Here is a 15,548-nt window from a genome sequence, read left to right as displayed (position 1 = left end):
TCCATGCTGCCCTCAACCACAGGGGGAAGGCTCCCTGTGCTCTTGTCCCACTTCCTGCACCCCCACCTCTGGCCATTGCTTGGGTTCACTCTTACCTCCCTTCCTAGGTGATGGTCAGTCATCTGCGGTCTCGCTCTGTCCCCATCTCATTCATGTGCACACACTCCCATCTCTGGACGGGTTGAGCGGAATAGCATCCTGTTCTGCATCACCCTGTGAAGCCCCAGGAAAGGAGGGTGGGGGGTAGGCGGCTCAGGAGATGTTGGGAGCCTGCATTTCCACTCCAGAGCACGTTCGGTGATCATGCAAAGGGGTGGTGGGGAGCAGAGTGTGCTGGGAGCTCCGCATAGGTGCAGAGGGAACCCCACACCCCAGCCATTCTCCATCCGGACAGCCTCTGGGTTGACTCTCCCAGGGCCCTCCCCCACCCCTTGAATAATAAGGGTGCCATCTGCATATTGAAGAGTCCCCACAACAGCTCTCACTCCCAGGCCCTTTGTCCCTTTTCTTAATAATATGCACATGCCATTAACATGACAGACCCTGTCCCCTTCAGGGGGCCCGGGACTGGGGAGGGTCTTCAGCTAAGCACTTGTGCCCCTCAAACAAGGATTTTCAGAATATATAAGCTGTTGCTCATGGGAGTTAATTGTGGGTTTCCCCCAAATCTAAAGATGTGTAAACACTTTTTTTAAAAGGTTCCTGTTCCTAAAAAAAAAAAAAAAAAAAAAAAAAAAAAAGGTTCCTGTTCTTTTGGGAAGGACAGGACACACCTTCAGATCCTGAGGAACATCACCCCTCTCCCCCCAAGAGCCAGAATGGTTTCACAGCTGCCAATAAGAGGAAAACACCACAGGGAGTAGTTAACCTCTCTGGACACGTTAATGGCAGAATCATCGCAGGGTCCTCCACCCAGAGGACGGAGGTCCAAGTCCATTTTCAGGTGCCTGAACCTGCAGCTTCTCTGATAAAACAGCCTGGCGACCCACAGACTATCTGGGAGGATTTTATTCTGCGTCTCCCAGAAGCAAGCCTAGGCTCGGAGAGCCTCAGGATGGCCATTCCCGCACAGCCTGGGGTTGTTCGATCATTTGAAAGCTGCTCCTTCCGGCTCCTTCTGGTCTCATTGCAAAGACCTGAAGAGTGAAGGAGAGTAGGAAAGTCCAGACTAGAAGGCAGAGGCTAGCACCACAGCCCTGCTTCTGAAACGCTATTATCACCATTATCATAATTTAGAAGGAACCCCAGAGACCAAGAGGAGATGCCTGGCATCTGTGTGGGACCCATCACCTTCACACTCATTGTCCCCTGTGGCCAATAGCATCCCCAAAGGAAAACAGAGATCTCTCCTCAAGGCGTAGCCTCAAGGTGACTTGCTCTCGGTCACTTAGCAGTGTTTCCAGAGCTCGAAATCATGTGCAGGGACGCGAAGACAGTGTTCTTTCCAGACCCTCCTTGCTTGGCAGATGCTCCCACTCCGCAGGGCTGGCTGAGCCCTAGGAGGTGAGCACTGGAGACTTCCAGCCTCCTGGGTAGGGGGCCTCATCTAGGTGAGAGGCACCCTCGCCCAGATTTGCCAGAGACCAAGTGTTTACCCGGACCGCAGGACTTCCAGGTTCAAAGCTGGGACAGTCACAGACAAACTGAACCGAGTCAGACACCTAAAGAGGTAAAGAGGGAGCGAGAAACCACATCCCTGCAAAAAGGGCGCCCCCGCCTCAAATGAAAACACTGCCTCAAATGAAAACACTGCGGAGAGAGCGCTGGAATGGCAGCAAACATTGTAATAAGCATTTTATGGCGGTTTCCACTCCAATTACCCAGCCCTCAGCATCCAGGCCGCCAGTGAGGCCAGAGCTTAATTTGCATGTGAGCTCAAAGCTGTTTCTTTGCTCCAACATGTTCACGTGGTGGTCGGTCACCGTGGACAGGAGGAGGCTCTCCCGGGGCTGCTCGGCCAGCAGCACCCAGGGCCACGCGACAGGGCGGCCTCCGCACACAGCCAGCCGAAGAGGGTGGGGGCTCCACCTGCAGCGACACATTGACATGTGCACACTTATTACCCAGAGGAATTGCCAAGTGAGCTAACACTCCCAGAAGCGTCAAACGAAATGCATCCACGGCCAGCCTGGAAGTTTACAGTTCGAGACATCCAAGAAAACCCCCAGCTGCATTATTTTAATGAGATGCTTGCGGGAGAGGGCTGCTGGCAGAAAGATGATTTTCCCTCAAGACACAATACAACATTAGTTCAGCAAATCCAGAAGAAAGACCAGCTCGGGATGGGAAAGGCTTATTTTCAAATCCAAATGCAACCAAACCATTTACAATAGTAAACTCGGGTCTCAGCCCCGCCCTCTTCAGCTACGAAGAAAATGCACCTCGCTAGATCTTGAGTAGCTTCCTGTCTCTAGTCTCGGTACAAATGGCCTGTTCTTCGTGGCTTTGTGCCAAAGAAAAGTGGCTAAACCAACCCAAGCAAGAACTCGAGGTGTTAGGTGTCTGTTATCACACTCCGTTTTCATTTGAGTAACCCAATTAAAAACCAGGTAAATCATCATTTTCTCCAGGTCCAGGTGAGACGAGCCTGTGTACCCTGTTCATCTGCACAGATCCAGAGCCTCCAGCTGGCTTCAAACCACTAGTCTAGTCGAGTCTTTTCACTAGTGATAATTATTTAACAAACGTTACAGAGCAGCTGTTATGAGCAAAGCGCTGTTCTAGGTAGAGTGGAGCCATCAGAGGCGGGCCTAGTGTCTTTAAAGGCATTTCTACCACTTAGAGATAGATCCAGAAAGCGGAGAGAGACGTGGCAGGGACACATGGGACAAGAGCTTCTAGACTTCGCAGTTTCCCAAGAGCTATACATCCTCATATACTTTCTGTCATTTGATCCTTTTAAGGACCCCGGTGGGGGGAGGGAGTGATTGCTATTGTTGTTTCAGGGGTGAAGACCTGAGATTCCAAGGGAAGTGACTTGCCCTCAGCCACAGAGCTGGTGAATGGCAGAGCCCAGATGTGCGTCTGGGGCTCCGACCGGAGAGTGCCCACAAACGCTGCAGACACTTGCAGCGATCCCAGCCATCCCTAAGCATCGATGACTCTCCATCCTCAGAACTTGAAAGGGAGCCTTAGCGATGACCAGCTCCAACCCATTCCACTTACAGACATGACAACTGAGCAACGGATGGTTACCTTCCTCTGCCAAGGTTGAAAACAGCGAATAACTGAGCTTAGGTCCAAGCCCAAGGGCTTCTGTCTGTAAACGAAGTATTTCTATTACCCAGGCCTGCCTCCCAGTCTACGTGAACCGTGATTTTGGCAGGGGGGATTGCTTTTATGCCTTCCCTCAGAAAAATGGGGGAGGATGGCATAAGACACAAAATTCAACCCAAGACAGGCTGTGGATCTGTGAAGGGATGGACTAGTTCCTCCACCCCACCACCTCCGGAAGCCTGCTGCAAATCTCAGGCCTGCCAGAATGCAGAAGAAAGTCCGTTTTGCATTGCCTCTTCAGAGCACATCCCGCAGCCAACCATGCGTTTCTATCGCTGGGGTATGTGCTGTGTGTGTTCTCCAAATGTGCATTGTACCAACAGGTCTGTCTGCTTCGACCATAAAAAGGCTCTGTTACTTCTCCTGGTCAAAGGTTTCAGGATGAATGTCTTGTAGCATGATCTGTCAATATCAAAAGAGATCAGGTAGCCCTGGTCAGTGGCCTATGAAGAGATTTCCTTTACAAGCAAGGAAAACTAATAAACCATTGCGGACGGTGTAGATGTTCTGTGGCACTCAAATTCCTGGGCTCCGTCTTAAACAGGCTTCAAAGCTCACATTCATTTGTTTCCAAGGCACCCGTTTTCAGGTTTTGTAAGGCCCCTTTGGAGGAACAAAAGTCTACAACGTTCCTGCTAAGCTCAGGCTTGTGAATTTGTTCTACCAGTAAATGTTTTCTAAAGATGCTTTGCCCTGGTAACATAGGGAAACAGAGAGGAAGGATCATGTCAATGAGAAATCAGATTATTTAACAGACTTCAACTGCACCCACCATGTGCGAGGCGCTGGCCCACGTGCTGTGTACGAGTTGGTTTCCGTAATCCCCCCAAGACCCCCTGGAAGCGGGGGGTGCCATCACTGTGCCACTGGGGAAGGGGCACAACCCAGAGCTCATGGGAGTGGGAGTGGGAGTCAGAGTCTTGCTTCAGATCTATGCTCTTTGCTCCTCCACTTTGGTGCTTCTCCTGGAAAAAGTGAAAAAGAAGGTTGGGGGGAGGGGGGTGCTTTGCCAATGACCAGAGGGAGATGGAGAGGAAGAACCCCCACCAGGGAAGCCTGAGACCTGACTCCTGGTATCTGAGCGGCCACAACAGCTCCGGGGCTGGGTGCTCTCACCTGCCTGCCCCCCAGCTCCCCGTCCACTGCACCTTCCTGATCATCCCACCCCAAACTGCACCCCACCTCCCTGCTGCTGTGGCTTCCAGAACCCCTCCATCCTGTGCCACTAGCCCTGCACAGCAGCCACCATCTTCCTGAAGGCTACTTACGTTATTTGCTATTATATTTATGTTATTGTTTTCACTCTCTCCTAGACTATAAAGTCCTTGAAAGCAGGGGTTTGGGGGAGTTTTGTCTCTTTTGTTCACTGATCTCTTTCAAGTGTCTGGAACAGTGCTTCACACATGGTTAGTGCTAAATAAATATTCATTGTGAGAAAGAGAGAGTGAAAGAGGGAGGGAGGGAGGCCAAGGAAGAAAGGGAAAAGACCACTTGCGGGCACACAGGATGCTCTTCCTTTCCTATCTGGTGGTCCCATGGGAGATTGAGCTAGATGGCTTCCAAGCTTCTCCCAATCTAATAACCTTTGATTTTAAAGACAACCCAAATTAAGATTTTCAAAAGATAGCCGCCTTAGAGATTAATGAAAGTCAAACCCAGAAGACCCAACTCCCCAAATAGAAATATAATGAACTGGTCAGCACCCCTGAAAGATTGTGACACTCAGGGTAAAAACACTGAGTGATCCCTACAGTTCTGCACAGAAGTGGGAAACATTGCAACCACTGTCACCACAGTGCAGACGATCTGTGGCCTCAGACAAGTGTCCAAGGCTCCTCAGGCTTGTGGTAGGTCAGCAAACAGCTTCCTCCGAGAGTTCCAAGCTGGAGCCCGAAGGCACAGAGCCTGAAGCAGCCATGGTACCCCTCATATGCTTTGCTCAACAGTCTCCCCACCCCCACCAGTCCCTCCCGTCTCCCTTCCAGACTGGGAGCCTCCTGAAGACAGGCCTGCCTGGGCCTCCCTGTGCATTTTATCTTCACTTCCAGCAGTCAGGGCCGAAAGTTCACGGATGCCTAATGGTTGTTTCCCCATTTGTATTAGCCTGAGAGCCTGGAACTGGGGTTGGCAGGAGACACGCTCATAATGGAAATCTGTCCCACCTGTTCCTCGCCTGGCTCCCTCCCCTGCTACTCAGCCACCAGCCATTCTGCTGGCACCTACCAAGGCCCTGCCATCTGTCAGTCACCAGGCTGGGGCTGAAGGTCAGAGGCGAATGGGTCACCGTATCTGCCTTTGGGGATGCAAGATCAAGAGTTGGGGGTGCGAGGAAGACTTCCTGGGCAAGATGACATTGGGCTTGCCACTCAGGTTACAAAGGAGTTCAGTAAACAGAAGCTGGATAATGTGGGGGTGGGTGGGTGCTGAAACAAGCCAAAGGAGAGAAAGCTGGAGGGTGTCTGGTGTGACTGGAATGAGGCGCACCTGTGGGGAGGGAGTAGGCGAAAGAGCTGGTGAGCCAGGGCGGGGACAGCTTCTGTGCCAGGGTGGCAGATTTGGACTGTATCCCCTAAGTGGTGGGGAACTACTAGAAGTAAAATGAAGTGATTCAGGGAGATGACCTCTGCTGCTCCATCCAAGCCCTTAGATTTATTGATTGCACTGATGTAGTGGAGTTTCAGAGCTGCTCTTGGGATGCAGATGTTTTCTCAGGTGATTGGAATGAGTGGTTCAACTCTCCGATGACCACAGCAAGTACTTCATAGATAACTGCAGAGCTAAACTGGGTGACACTTTCCCTCAGCTGGGCCAGGAAAGGCAAGGAAGTGGTATTTAGTTTTAACATTTAAATACATATTCATAATCCAACCAATGCAAAAATCCTCTTTAATGTAACATACTAAAGAACATTTTAAAAGGTGTTTAAACTGAAAATCAAAGAGATGATAGACATTTAGAAGAGAATGAGCACCAGATATGCAGAACAAGAGTATGGAATTTGGCTCTGAGCTTCCCAGCAGCCAGAGCAAAAATGGAGCATGGTGGGAATTAGTTTAGGGCCTCATTACTTTCCTCCTCCATGGCTAGACTTCCAGCTCATCTGACACACCTAGTAGGCCCCCTATGGGGACCACAAATAGAGAAGCTAAGACTCCAAGGATTTCAGGTGCTCAAGTTACTTTGAGGTCACTGAACTTTCCTTTGGTTCAGGATGACACAAACAAGGCACAGAGGCAAGGTGATTTGGAGCTTGTAAAATGCAAATGGTTGGGAAGTCTTTTGAATGACAATTCACAATTGGACTTTCAAAGCAGGTTTGTAATTTTTCTAGCATGGCGGTGGTCTGGCCATCAGGAATGTCCATGGCACTACCAACCTCAGAGCTGAGATGTGCAGCTGTAAACGGAGTGAAGAGGTTCTGTTTCCCACTGGCCTCTGTAAAATGACCAAGCAGACAGGGAGCCACATGGCCTAGGTTCTCCCATCTCTGCCCCCACAAGCTGTGACCAGGCAAGCAGAGCATTTTCACCCCTGGTCCTGTTTTCTTCTCAGTTAAGCAAACAGCCTTTTCAGTTCAAAGCTAAAAATCTGAGATGGATGAAATTTTAGGAAAACCATCCAGTACCTTTCACCTGAAAGAGAAACAGGTTTTTATAGGCTTTCACGTCTGAGCAGAACACCTCACAAGCCAGTGTCACCTCCCATCAGGGAAACTGAAATTCATTCCTAGCTGATGTGCCCACCCTGACCCTTTGGCCATGGTTGTCCTCCAGAGCCTGCAGAGGTTAATCCTGCTGCCAAAGGGCAGCCCAACTACCAGCCTGTGTGACAAGAGCTGGAAATGGACAGAACTACAGCACACCCTGGAGACTCTCCTGAAGGAACATGTCACTTCACTAGTTAGTTCTATGAATCAGATTGAGAGCTCCTTGAGGGGAGAGAGCAACGCCATGTGGATTCTGCTACAACGCCCAGCCAGCGTAGAACCTTCCAATCCTAGTGAACTTGGAAGAACGCATCCTTCTCGGAGACAAACTACATGCCACACCAAAACATAAAGCCACCTGCCAATGGGACAAGTCTGACCAACACCAAATACACTACACCCTGTGCTGACTTTACTTCTTACTCTTTAGGGCTGATGTCTGACATCCTAGTTTAATTCTGTTAAATGTCCAACATACGAAAAGTGCTTTGTAAACTACTGAGTGCTATTGCTACTACAAAGCAGTCACTAGTAACATCTCTATTCTGTGGAATCTGGAAATGTCTTAACCTCCCTAAACTCAGTTCCCTCCAACCCATGGGGACAACAGCCCCTCCCCCCCATCAGGATTGTAGATCTAAAAGGGCTGCCTGTGTAGACCAAATTCCCTCTGTAAGTTACATACTGCTAAGGTCACTGCTTAAGGGACAGAGTCTAATTCGTGCCATCAAGGGGAAAAAAAAGTTGCATCATTTAATTGCTATTTATTTTCATAAACATGAGGTATTTCAAAGTGCTATAAGATGCAGCACTAAATATATACATTTTGAAAGAAATTAAACACAGAACTCTGCATTTACCCAGTTCTATGCACCAAACATGAACAAATACATTAACAGGAAGAAACAGGCTAGGAAAAAGGCATATATATATAGTAAATTTCTTTACAAAAGTTTCTTAGTTCAAAAAGTGATAAAGTAATATCTACTCAAAACTTTCACAACTCATTTTCATACGAAAATATAAGTATCAAATTTAGTTATGTATCAGCATCATACTAAAGTATACAGGCAGTGTAAGAATTAGTACAGTACATAACAGAGATTAACAATATATTTGTATACAAAACATGCTCCTCAAACATTGAGGTATTACAGTACTTAGGTATGAACTTCCAGTCTAATACTGGCCACAAAAGCCACCTCTCATTACCCAGGACGCATACAAAAGGCGGGTGTGTCAGTGGTATTTACAGAAGTGTTCTCGGGGGTATTAAATGGCAAACCCCTTTCCGTGGCATCTGCTGGAACTTAAGCACCATTTTAAAAGGAATGACTTTCTGTTGTTTGGAAACTCGGAACAAGGTGACTTCCACAGCCCCAGAGGCTCCCAACTGTCACGAACTTCGACCGCTGTCTTGCAGGTGACTCGGAGGAAACTTCAAGGGCCCCACAGCATCCCATGACGCAGGCCCTCTCCCGAGGTCCTGGCAGAACCCCGCGTGTCCTGCTCCCCACCCAGATCCAAACTCGTCGGGGGATCCGATTGGAAAGTAAACCAACATTCTTAATGTCAACACAACGCCAAAAAAAAAAAAAAAAAAAAAAATCCAAAAAAAAAAAAAAAAAAATCAAAATGTGCAAAGTGGCAGTGACTGTCCCGTTCTGAGAAACGTTTAGCAAGTCCGAGCGTGTTCAATTTTCTTGAGCAACTGCTGCTGCCTCGCCTGCAGCTTCTCCTTCTCCAGCAAGAGCTGGTGCTCCTCGGCCTGCAGCGAGTGGACGTACTCGGTGGCCTTTTTCAAAATGACCACCTTGGCCGCCTTCTCGTTCTTGACCAGCTCCGGCACGTGGTCCCTGAGCGTGAGGAAGCTGGAGCGCAGGTCGTTGCGGCGCTGGCGCTCCAAGATATTGTGGTTGCGGCGGCGCTCGCTGTCCTCCGAGTCGGAGTTGCGCGGGCTCAGGCTCTTGGCCTTCGGGGGGATGGCGCCCTTGAGGGGGCGCGGGGACGCGTCGCTCTTGACCTTCTTCTGGGGCGGCGCGTCCTCGCTCTCCACGTAGGGCGAGGGCGCGGCGTAGTTGTGCTGCTGGTGGATGGGCACGCAGCGCTTGAGGATCAGGTCGCCCGCCGGCGCCGGGGCGCGCGCGGGGCCCGCGGCCGCGCCCTTGGGGCGCACGGTGATGGTGAAGGTGGTGACGGCCTTGCTGCTGCCGGAGGACCGCCGCTTCTCCACGGTCACCACGTCGATCTCCTCCTCCTCCTCCTCTTCCTCCTCGTCTTCATCATCTTCAAGAACAAGACAGCTGGGGGTTACTCTCAGGGCGAGACCCGCTTAAAGGATCTCTCTACGGCCTCCTTGGGGCCCTGGCCGCTTGCTGTTCTCAGGGTCCCATCCACACAGGTGGGAAGGGAAAGCTCTATTTTAGATCCCTTTTAAAAGTGAAACGCATCTCTAAGTACTTTTTTTGCCTTCCCCATACGCCCAGCGCTTTCAGCCTCCAGACTTCAGCAGGTGGCTGATGTAGGAAGAACCTGGACTTCGGGGGTCCGGCAGAATCCTGGCTCCATCACACACTCGTTGTGTGACCCTGGGCAAGCCACTGAACCCTTTCTAAGCCTCAGTTTCCTTAGCTATTAAATGGGACTAACACCACAAGGGTCTTGAGATGGACAGGTAATCTGGAGAGAGCTGGGCCTGCCTGGCAGACAGACGCTCAGTAAGTGGTCGCTTTTAACACCATCACCGAGTCCACCCCATAGGCTTATTTATATTTCCATCTCTACACTTAAGAATTGAGGCTCCTGTTTTAGGGGCCTCATTTAGCAATTCTACACGTGGTTAAGTTTGACTCTAGGTCCTTAAGCAAACTTAAAGAACAATTTTTAAGCAGTTTTTCATCTAGCAAAGACCAAATCTTAACTAGCAGTCCTAATCCACAGGAGCTCTGAACCCAAATATGGGAGCAGCTCTTCTCAGAGTCGCCAATAATAACAGCAGCAACAAAAACGTGTAACATCATGTGTGCATCTCCCTCTCTTTACTACGTGCTGGGATAGAAAATTACTGTTTAAAATGCAAGCATGAAAAAAAATCAAAACACGTCTTCTGCTTGATCTGAAGGGGACCGGAAAGCTGAACAATTGTAGGATTTGTTCTAAAGCCGAAATGTGAGGCTGCTCCAGCCTGTGGGTCCCTTTAAAGCCAATGTTTTGGTTTTCTGCCAAGAAGACAGCTGTTGGAAGGAAGTGCTTCCTCACCAAGAGCTGTCAAGGCACAGACCCGCTTCAAGCTGGAGACTTATCACCAAGTTTCCTTCCAGGAGCCTCAGAGGTATCCGTCCTCAGCTCCAAAGGAAATTTAGGCTTTTAATCCGCCTGCACTCTGAAAACACTGGGATTCAAGATTCCAGGGAGCATAAGCTCCCAGCTATGAGGACAGGGCTGTTTCAGTATTTGGGTAGAGTTCTTTTACCTCCCCAGCCCCAGGCAGTCTTCCTTTTAACCCTACCCTTCAAGATCCAGGCTACACAATGGAATTTATCAATGAGTGCTTCTAGGGTGTGTGCATTCCTGGAGGGCTGGCCTACCCGCCCTCAACTTGAAGGACACTGGGTTACAAAACACAGCTCAGATCTGAAATTAGTCCTGGAATTCTGGCTACAAGACAAAACAGAACCCAGTCTCACTGCACGCTGTAAAGAGGCGGCCCCTTGAGAATGTACACAACCTCTGTTGTACTTGCCGCCAGCTGCTGAATGGAGGGAGGCAGGGGTGGCCCCACCACCCCCAGCCATTCAGATCCTTGGCCCGCCTGGAATATCGCCGCCTGCTGGCCGTGTACCAGGAGCAAGTAGCCCACCACCCACACAGAGGGGGAGGAGAGCACCCAGGTTTAAAAAATAAAATAGCTACCAGCCATCTGTGCAGTCTCCCTCTAACTTCCTGGGCCCTAAGCAGGATTTTGCACAGCGCCTGTGGACCCCTGACCTGGGCCACATTCCCACTCCACCCGGGGCTAACAGGTTTCTGCCCAGGCAATGCAGCCAGCCCCCCCCCCCCCCCTTAACTTCCAACCCAGCTTTTACTACTCAACTTTTCCTAATTTTATGCCTCGGACTGGCTGCAGAGGGGTGGGCCACCGGACCGGATTTGGGTCAGTGATGGAGTCCGGCTCCCAGCGAGGGTGGGAGAACTTCCAATGAAGGTGACACTTTGGATAACATCCTCTTGAGCAACTTTCACTCACCCTCTCCTCCTAACCCTGGGGACTAGCTTGAAAATAACCTGAGCCCTCATCACTACTTCCAAAACGCTCCCCCGCCAATGCCTACCCCACGCCCAGTAACAAAGGGAGCGCACCCCCCGCACCAGTACTCCAGGGACACAGCGGACCCGGCTTGGTTGTTACCTGAGTCGCTCAGAGTGTCCTCTCCGGAGGTGCTGAGAGCCTTGTGGTCACCGCCGCCGGCTGGGCGGCCGCCAGTGCGCGAAAGGGAGGCCATCGGGGAGCCGGCTGGGGCTGCGGCTGCGGCACTCGCCCCCGAGGCCACCGCAGCGCCCGCCGCCGGAGGACCGGCCTGGGCAGCGGGCACCGGCGCGGGCTCGCGCTTGTTCACCGGGAAGGGGAAGACCACGGCGGGATCCACGCACTCGGCGGCCGGGTGGGCGAGCTCGGGGGGCAGCGCGGCCCCGGGGCGGCCGGTCCCCGCGGCGTGCGCTCGGCCGGCAGGGCTGGCGGCGCCCGCTCCCGGGGCCGGGGCGGCGGGCCCCGCGGGCGGCCGGCCGTGCTGCAGCTTCTCGCTCACGGCGCGCTCCAGCTTCTCCCGCGCCGAGAAGCCGCTCCACATGCAGTCCTGGAGGATGACCGGGTTGGGGGTGAGGCTGCCCAGGCCCCCCAGGCCGAACGCGTCCTCCTCGGCCGGGTTGCCCCACAGGTCGGCCTCGGGCAGCAGCATCTCGGTGGCCCAGTTCGGGGGCTCGGGGCTGTGCTCCGGGAAGGCACGGCTGGGCGACAGCGGCGGCGTGGGCAGCAGCTCAAACTTCTTCCAGATGTCCTCCCCGGGGGGGGTCGAGTCCGGGCCGCCGAAGTAGAAGTCATCTTCGTCCGGGTAGAAGCAGGGCTGCAGCGAGTCGAACTCGAGGTCTGGGTTCTTGCAGATCATGCCCGGCATGGTGGACGCGGTGCAGCTCGGCATCGGCTCGCCTCCCGGCCGGCGAATAAAAGCTGCTTTCCGCTCCTCTCTCTTTAGTTCGGGGGCGCTTCCTTCCCGTGGGGGGCGCGGGCGCGGAGGGCGGGGGCCCGCGCCAACCTCCGACTCTGCAACCGACACACACCAGGAGAGGGTTGGCAACCGGAGCCGAAAGGGGAAACAGGCGGTGGGCGCCCCCTCGAGCCCCGGCGCTCGGGCTCCCCTGCGAGCCCCCCACTCCGCCCCACGCTCCCGAAGGTGGAGGAAGTTCTGCCCCGGTTCGCTCCCTCCCTCCCTCCTTTTGTGTACAAGCTGTCTACGGCCGGGGGTGGGAGGGGGCGTGCAGATGCGGGGGGTGGTGGCCGTGGCACTGCAACTTTGGAAACTGCCATTTCATTCACACAAGGCGCTGCCTGGGGGAGGGGGCTGTTCCGGGCTGCAGGCTCCCAGCTCCCCGGCTCGCCCGCAAAGCCCGGTGGCACCCATGTCGGGCCAGCTGCTCAAAGGCAGCCCGGGGGCTCCAGCCCAGCTGCCTGGCACGGGATCTGGAGTATCCCAATCACCCCCACCCCCACCCCATCCCCACCCCCTTCGCCGTGGAATTGCAACCTTGGGAGTGCGAGCGACCGAGGAGGGTTTACGAAACTTTGCAAATGAAAAAAATCCTTTCTCTAGACCGATACCAACCACAGGCACCCAAATGCACCCCACCCCCAATTGGAGCAGACGCCCCTCAATATTCACCCGCGGAAGGGAGAGTCCTGCCACTAGCCTGTTTTGAACCCCTCTAACCCCACCCCCGCGCTCCTCCAGACCCCCGCCGGCGTCGTCCTCCAGGGCGACGGCACAGCCCGAACACCCGTTCCCCGGGGCGGTGGAGGGGCCACCGCGGGGAGGGTCGCGGGAGCGCGGCGTCTCCTCCGCGCTGGAGCTGCCCTGACCCAGATTACCACCGCCACGGCTGCCGCGCCCGGCCTCACCCCCGCCCTGCTTCCTCTGGGGGCACCCTTTGGAGAACCCCAGCTCCGGGGTGGGGACACACCGGCTCCCCATCTGCTCAGACACAGACCAATGTTCTGGAGAAGGGTGAATTTCTGATGAAGCCATTAAGGCAAAGGCACTAAAAGGATTAGGGCGGGTCTCTTCCAGCTGGGGTGCCTTGGGGGCTAAGACTGGGTTTTCAGAGAAAAGCCCGAGGAGGTTTTGTTTCGGAAGCAGCAATAGTCCCCCGGGCATATTGGGGCACCCTGAGCGCGAACCGCCAGCCGGTCCAAGGCTTGCCTTCCCGCCGAGCTCTCAGCTCCCCGGGCGCCGGGAGGTTTGCAAACGCCCCGCTCCTTACCTCCCGCGGATTGCTGGGGATCCAGAAGAGGTTCAGTGCCGGGGTCCCCGGGTGGCCTGGGGCGAGGGGGTGGGGGTCCTCGGGTGGCTGCAGTCTGTGCGCGCTTGCGCCTGGCTAGCGCTAGCTCGGCTCCAACCCAGTTCCCAGGAGCCCCCCGCATCCACCCAGTGCGTCCAGACAGATGACTGTCACTGGCTGAGCTTTGAAGCTGGGGGGATATTATTAACTGAAAAATCTGACACACCCGGAGGGCGGGGAGAGAAGGGGGCTGCGGCACAGACGAGGGGGAGGGAGAAAGGCAGAGGAAAGGGGCTTTACCCCGCCCTCTTGATTTCCATAAAAATCAGGGGAGGCGCCAAGGCTTTCGCGCCAAAAGCCACTTGCTTTTCTTTGCAGAGAGGAGGCTGCAAAGCCGGGAAACCCGGGGTGAGCTCCCCCGCCCTTTCAGACCCCCGGGCTTGCAACCGGTGCACTCTGCGAACCAGCTGCGCGTCGAGCGTGCAATGCAGCACCCACCCTGCAGGCCTGGCAATTGCTTGGCATTAAAGGAAAAAAAAGAGAGAGAAAGAAAGAAACGTCCAGACGGCTCCGGGGGAGTATGTTGGAGGCTGGGGGGCGGGGGGAGACAGGCTCCTAACCCAGCCCCCGCCTTGCCTGCGTCTGTGTGCGGTCCGGCGCGAGGCCGCGGTCCTGCGAGGCCTTGCAGAGGGGCCGCCCCTTTGTGATTTCCAAGGGAGGCTACAGCCGGGGTGCAAAACTGGAGGAAGGGGACGCGCCCACTTAGGAACGAGACAGCAGGATGTTGCAAGTTTTAAATGGAAAGGCGAGGGGCGCCCCCCCTCGTTTGAAAATAAATATAAATAACTGCGGGCTACGAGGGTGGCGCCGCGGCGGTTTCTTCGGCCGAAGGCGACACCTCGCGGAGACCGAGCAGAAAAGCGGAGCTGCTGGGCCTTGTCCTGGGGGCTGGAGTGGGGCCACCGGGCCGGCTCTCCCGGGGCCCCCGGGGCCCTGCCGCGCCGGAGGCGGGGGCTCGGCCGGGCTCGGGGGGGGCGCGGCGGGAGGCTCCCTGTGCGCCCTGCGCGGCGCCCCGGGGCCTGGCGCACCCGCGTGCGGAGCCCTGGGGAGGCGGGCCGGGTTCACACCTCGGAGACCAAACCTGGGCTCCAGATTGGCGGCGGCCGAAAGGAAAGCCGCCGCCGCTGCTTGGCCTCCTGGTGCCTCAGTTTCCCCAATTGCGAAATGGAGTTAGCAGGCGCGCACCCATAAGGGTTGTCGTGAGAAATAAGGGTCATGAGCCGGTGTGAGTGTCCGCTGTTATTGCGATGCTCCGATCACGAGAGACCCCGCCCGGGAAATTAACACCCGCATCCGGCCGCATCCCGCGGCCCCCTCCCACCCCCGCCGTCAGGGCCTCGCTGCGCGCGTCTCGGGCCCCGCCGGAGTGTTTGGGGGCGGGGGCGGGGTCAGAGGTGATCGCCTCTCCCCTCAGACTCCCCAGGAGCAGCTCGGGTCTCCTGGACAGCCCCTTCTCACAGCCAAACACGCAGTGAGGTGGGGTTTTGCTTTGAAAACAACCCTCGGAGGGCTTGGGGTAGGGGAACCTGGCCTCTGGCTTCGGCTGGGAAAGTTTCTTTATTATCCCCTTTTTCCAAACTGGAAATTCACTCATCCCAGCCATTCGCCTCGGCGTTCAAACTAGTTACAGATGGTGATGGGGAGGGCGGGGGGCAGCGGGTAGAACGCTCTCCTATTAGCATTTGTGAAGGCCCTTCAGCCCTGCCCTGGATGCCTACATAATTCTGGGAAGACGGGGAGATTCCCAGAATTCTAGGAAGTGGCCCGTGAAAGAGGGCACGCTGCCCTCGGAGCACCTTTATTATTATTATTATTACTTCCCTCACATATGCAAAACGCTTCGCTTTTGCAAAAGCCGTTAACACCTCACGTCTGCTTTTCCCTAACCCCCTGATCTAAGCTAAGCCTTCCTGCTGTATTCTCTCCAAACATCCTTCACCTCCACGCGTAATTATAT

At 54.4% G+C, this 15,548-nt stretch overlaps 1 protein-coding gene across 1 annotated transcript; it reads right to left on the bottom strand.

Annotated features, from left to right (window-relative positions):
* Positions 1 to 8,603: 8,603 nt before the first annotated feature.
* On the bottom strand, positions 8,604 to 13,750 carry MYCN (MYCN proto-oncogene, bHLH transcription factor). The gene is made up of 3 exons (XM_087823360.1): positions 13,514 to 13,750; positions 11,391 to 12,299; positions 8,604 to 9,268 (listed from the first exon to the last, which is right to left on the bottom strand). Exons 1-3 carry the CDS (start codon positions 13,671 to 13,673, stop codon positions 8,658 to 8,660), a joined length of 1,680 nt encoding a protein of 559 aa, XP_087679486.1. The 5' UTR covers positions 13,674 to 13,750; the 3' UTR covers positions 8,604 to 8,657.
* Between the last annotated feature and the right edge of the window lie 1,798 nt (positions 13,751 to 15,548).

The sequence above is a fragment of the Miniopterus natalensis genome, chromosome 13 (genome assembly GCF_054644295.1).
Source record: "Miniopterus natalensis isolate mMinNat1 chromosome 13, mMinNat1.hap1, whole genome shotgun sequence".
Lineage (NCBI taxonomy): Eukaryota > Metazoa > Chordata > Mammalia > Chiroptera > Miniopteridae > Miniopterus > Miniopterus natalensis.
This window is presented reverse-complemented; position numbering and strand designations above follow the sequence as displayed.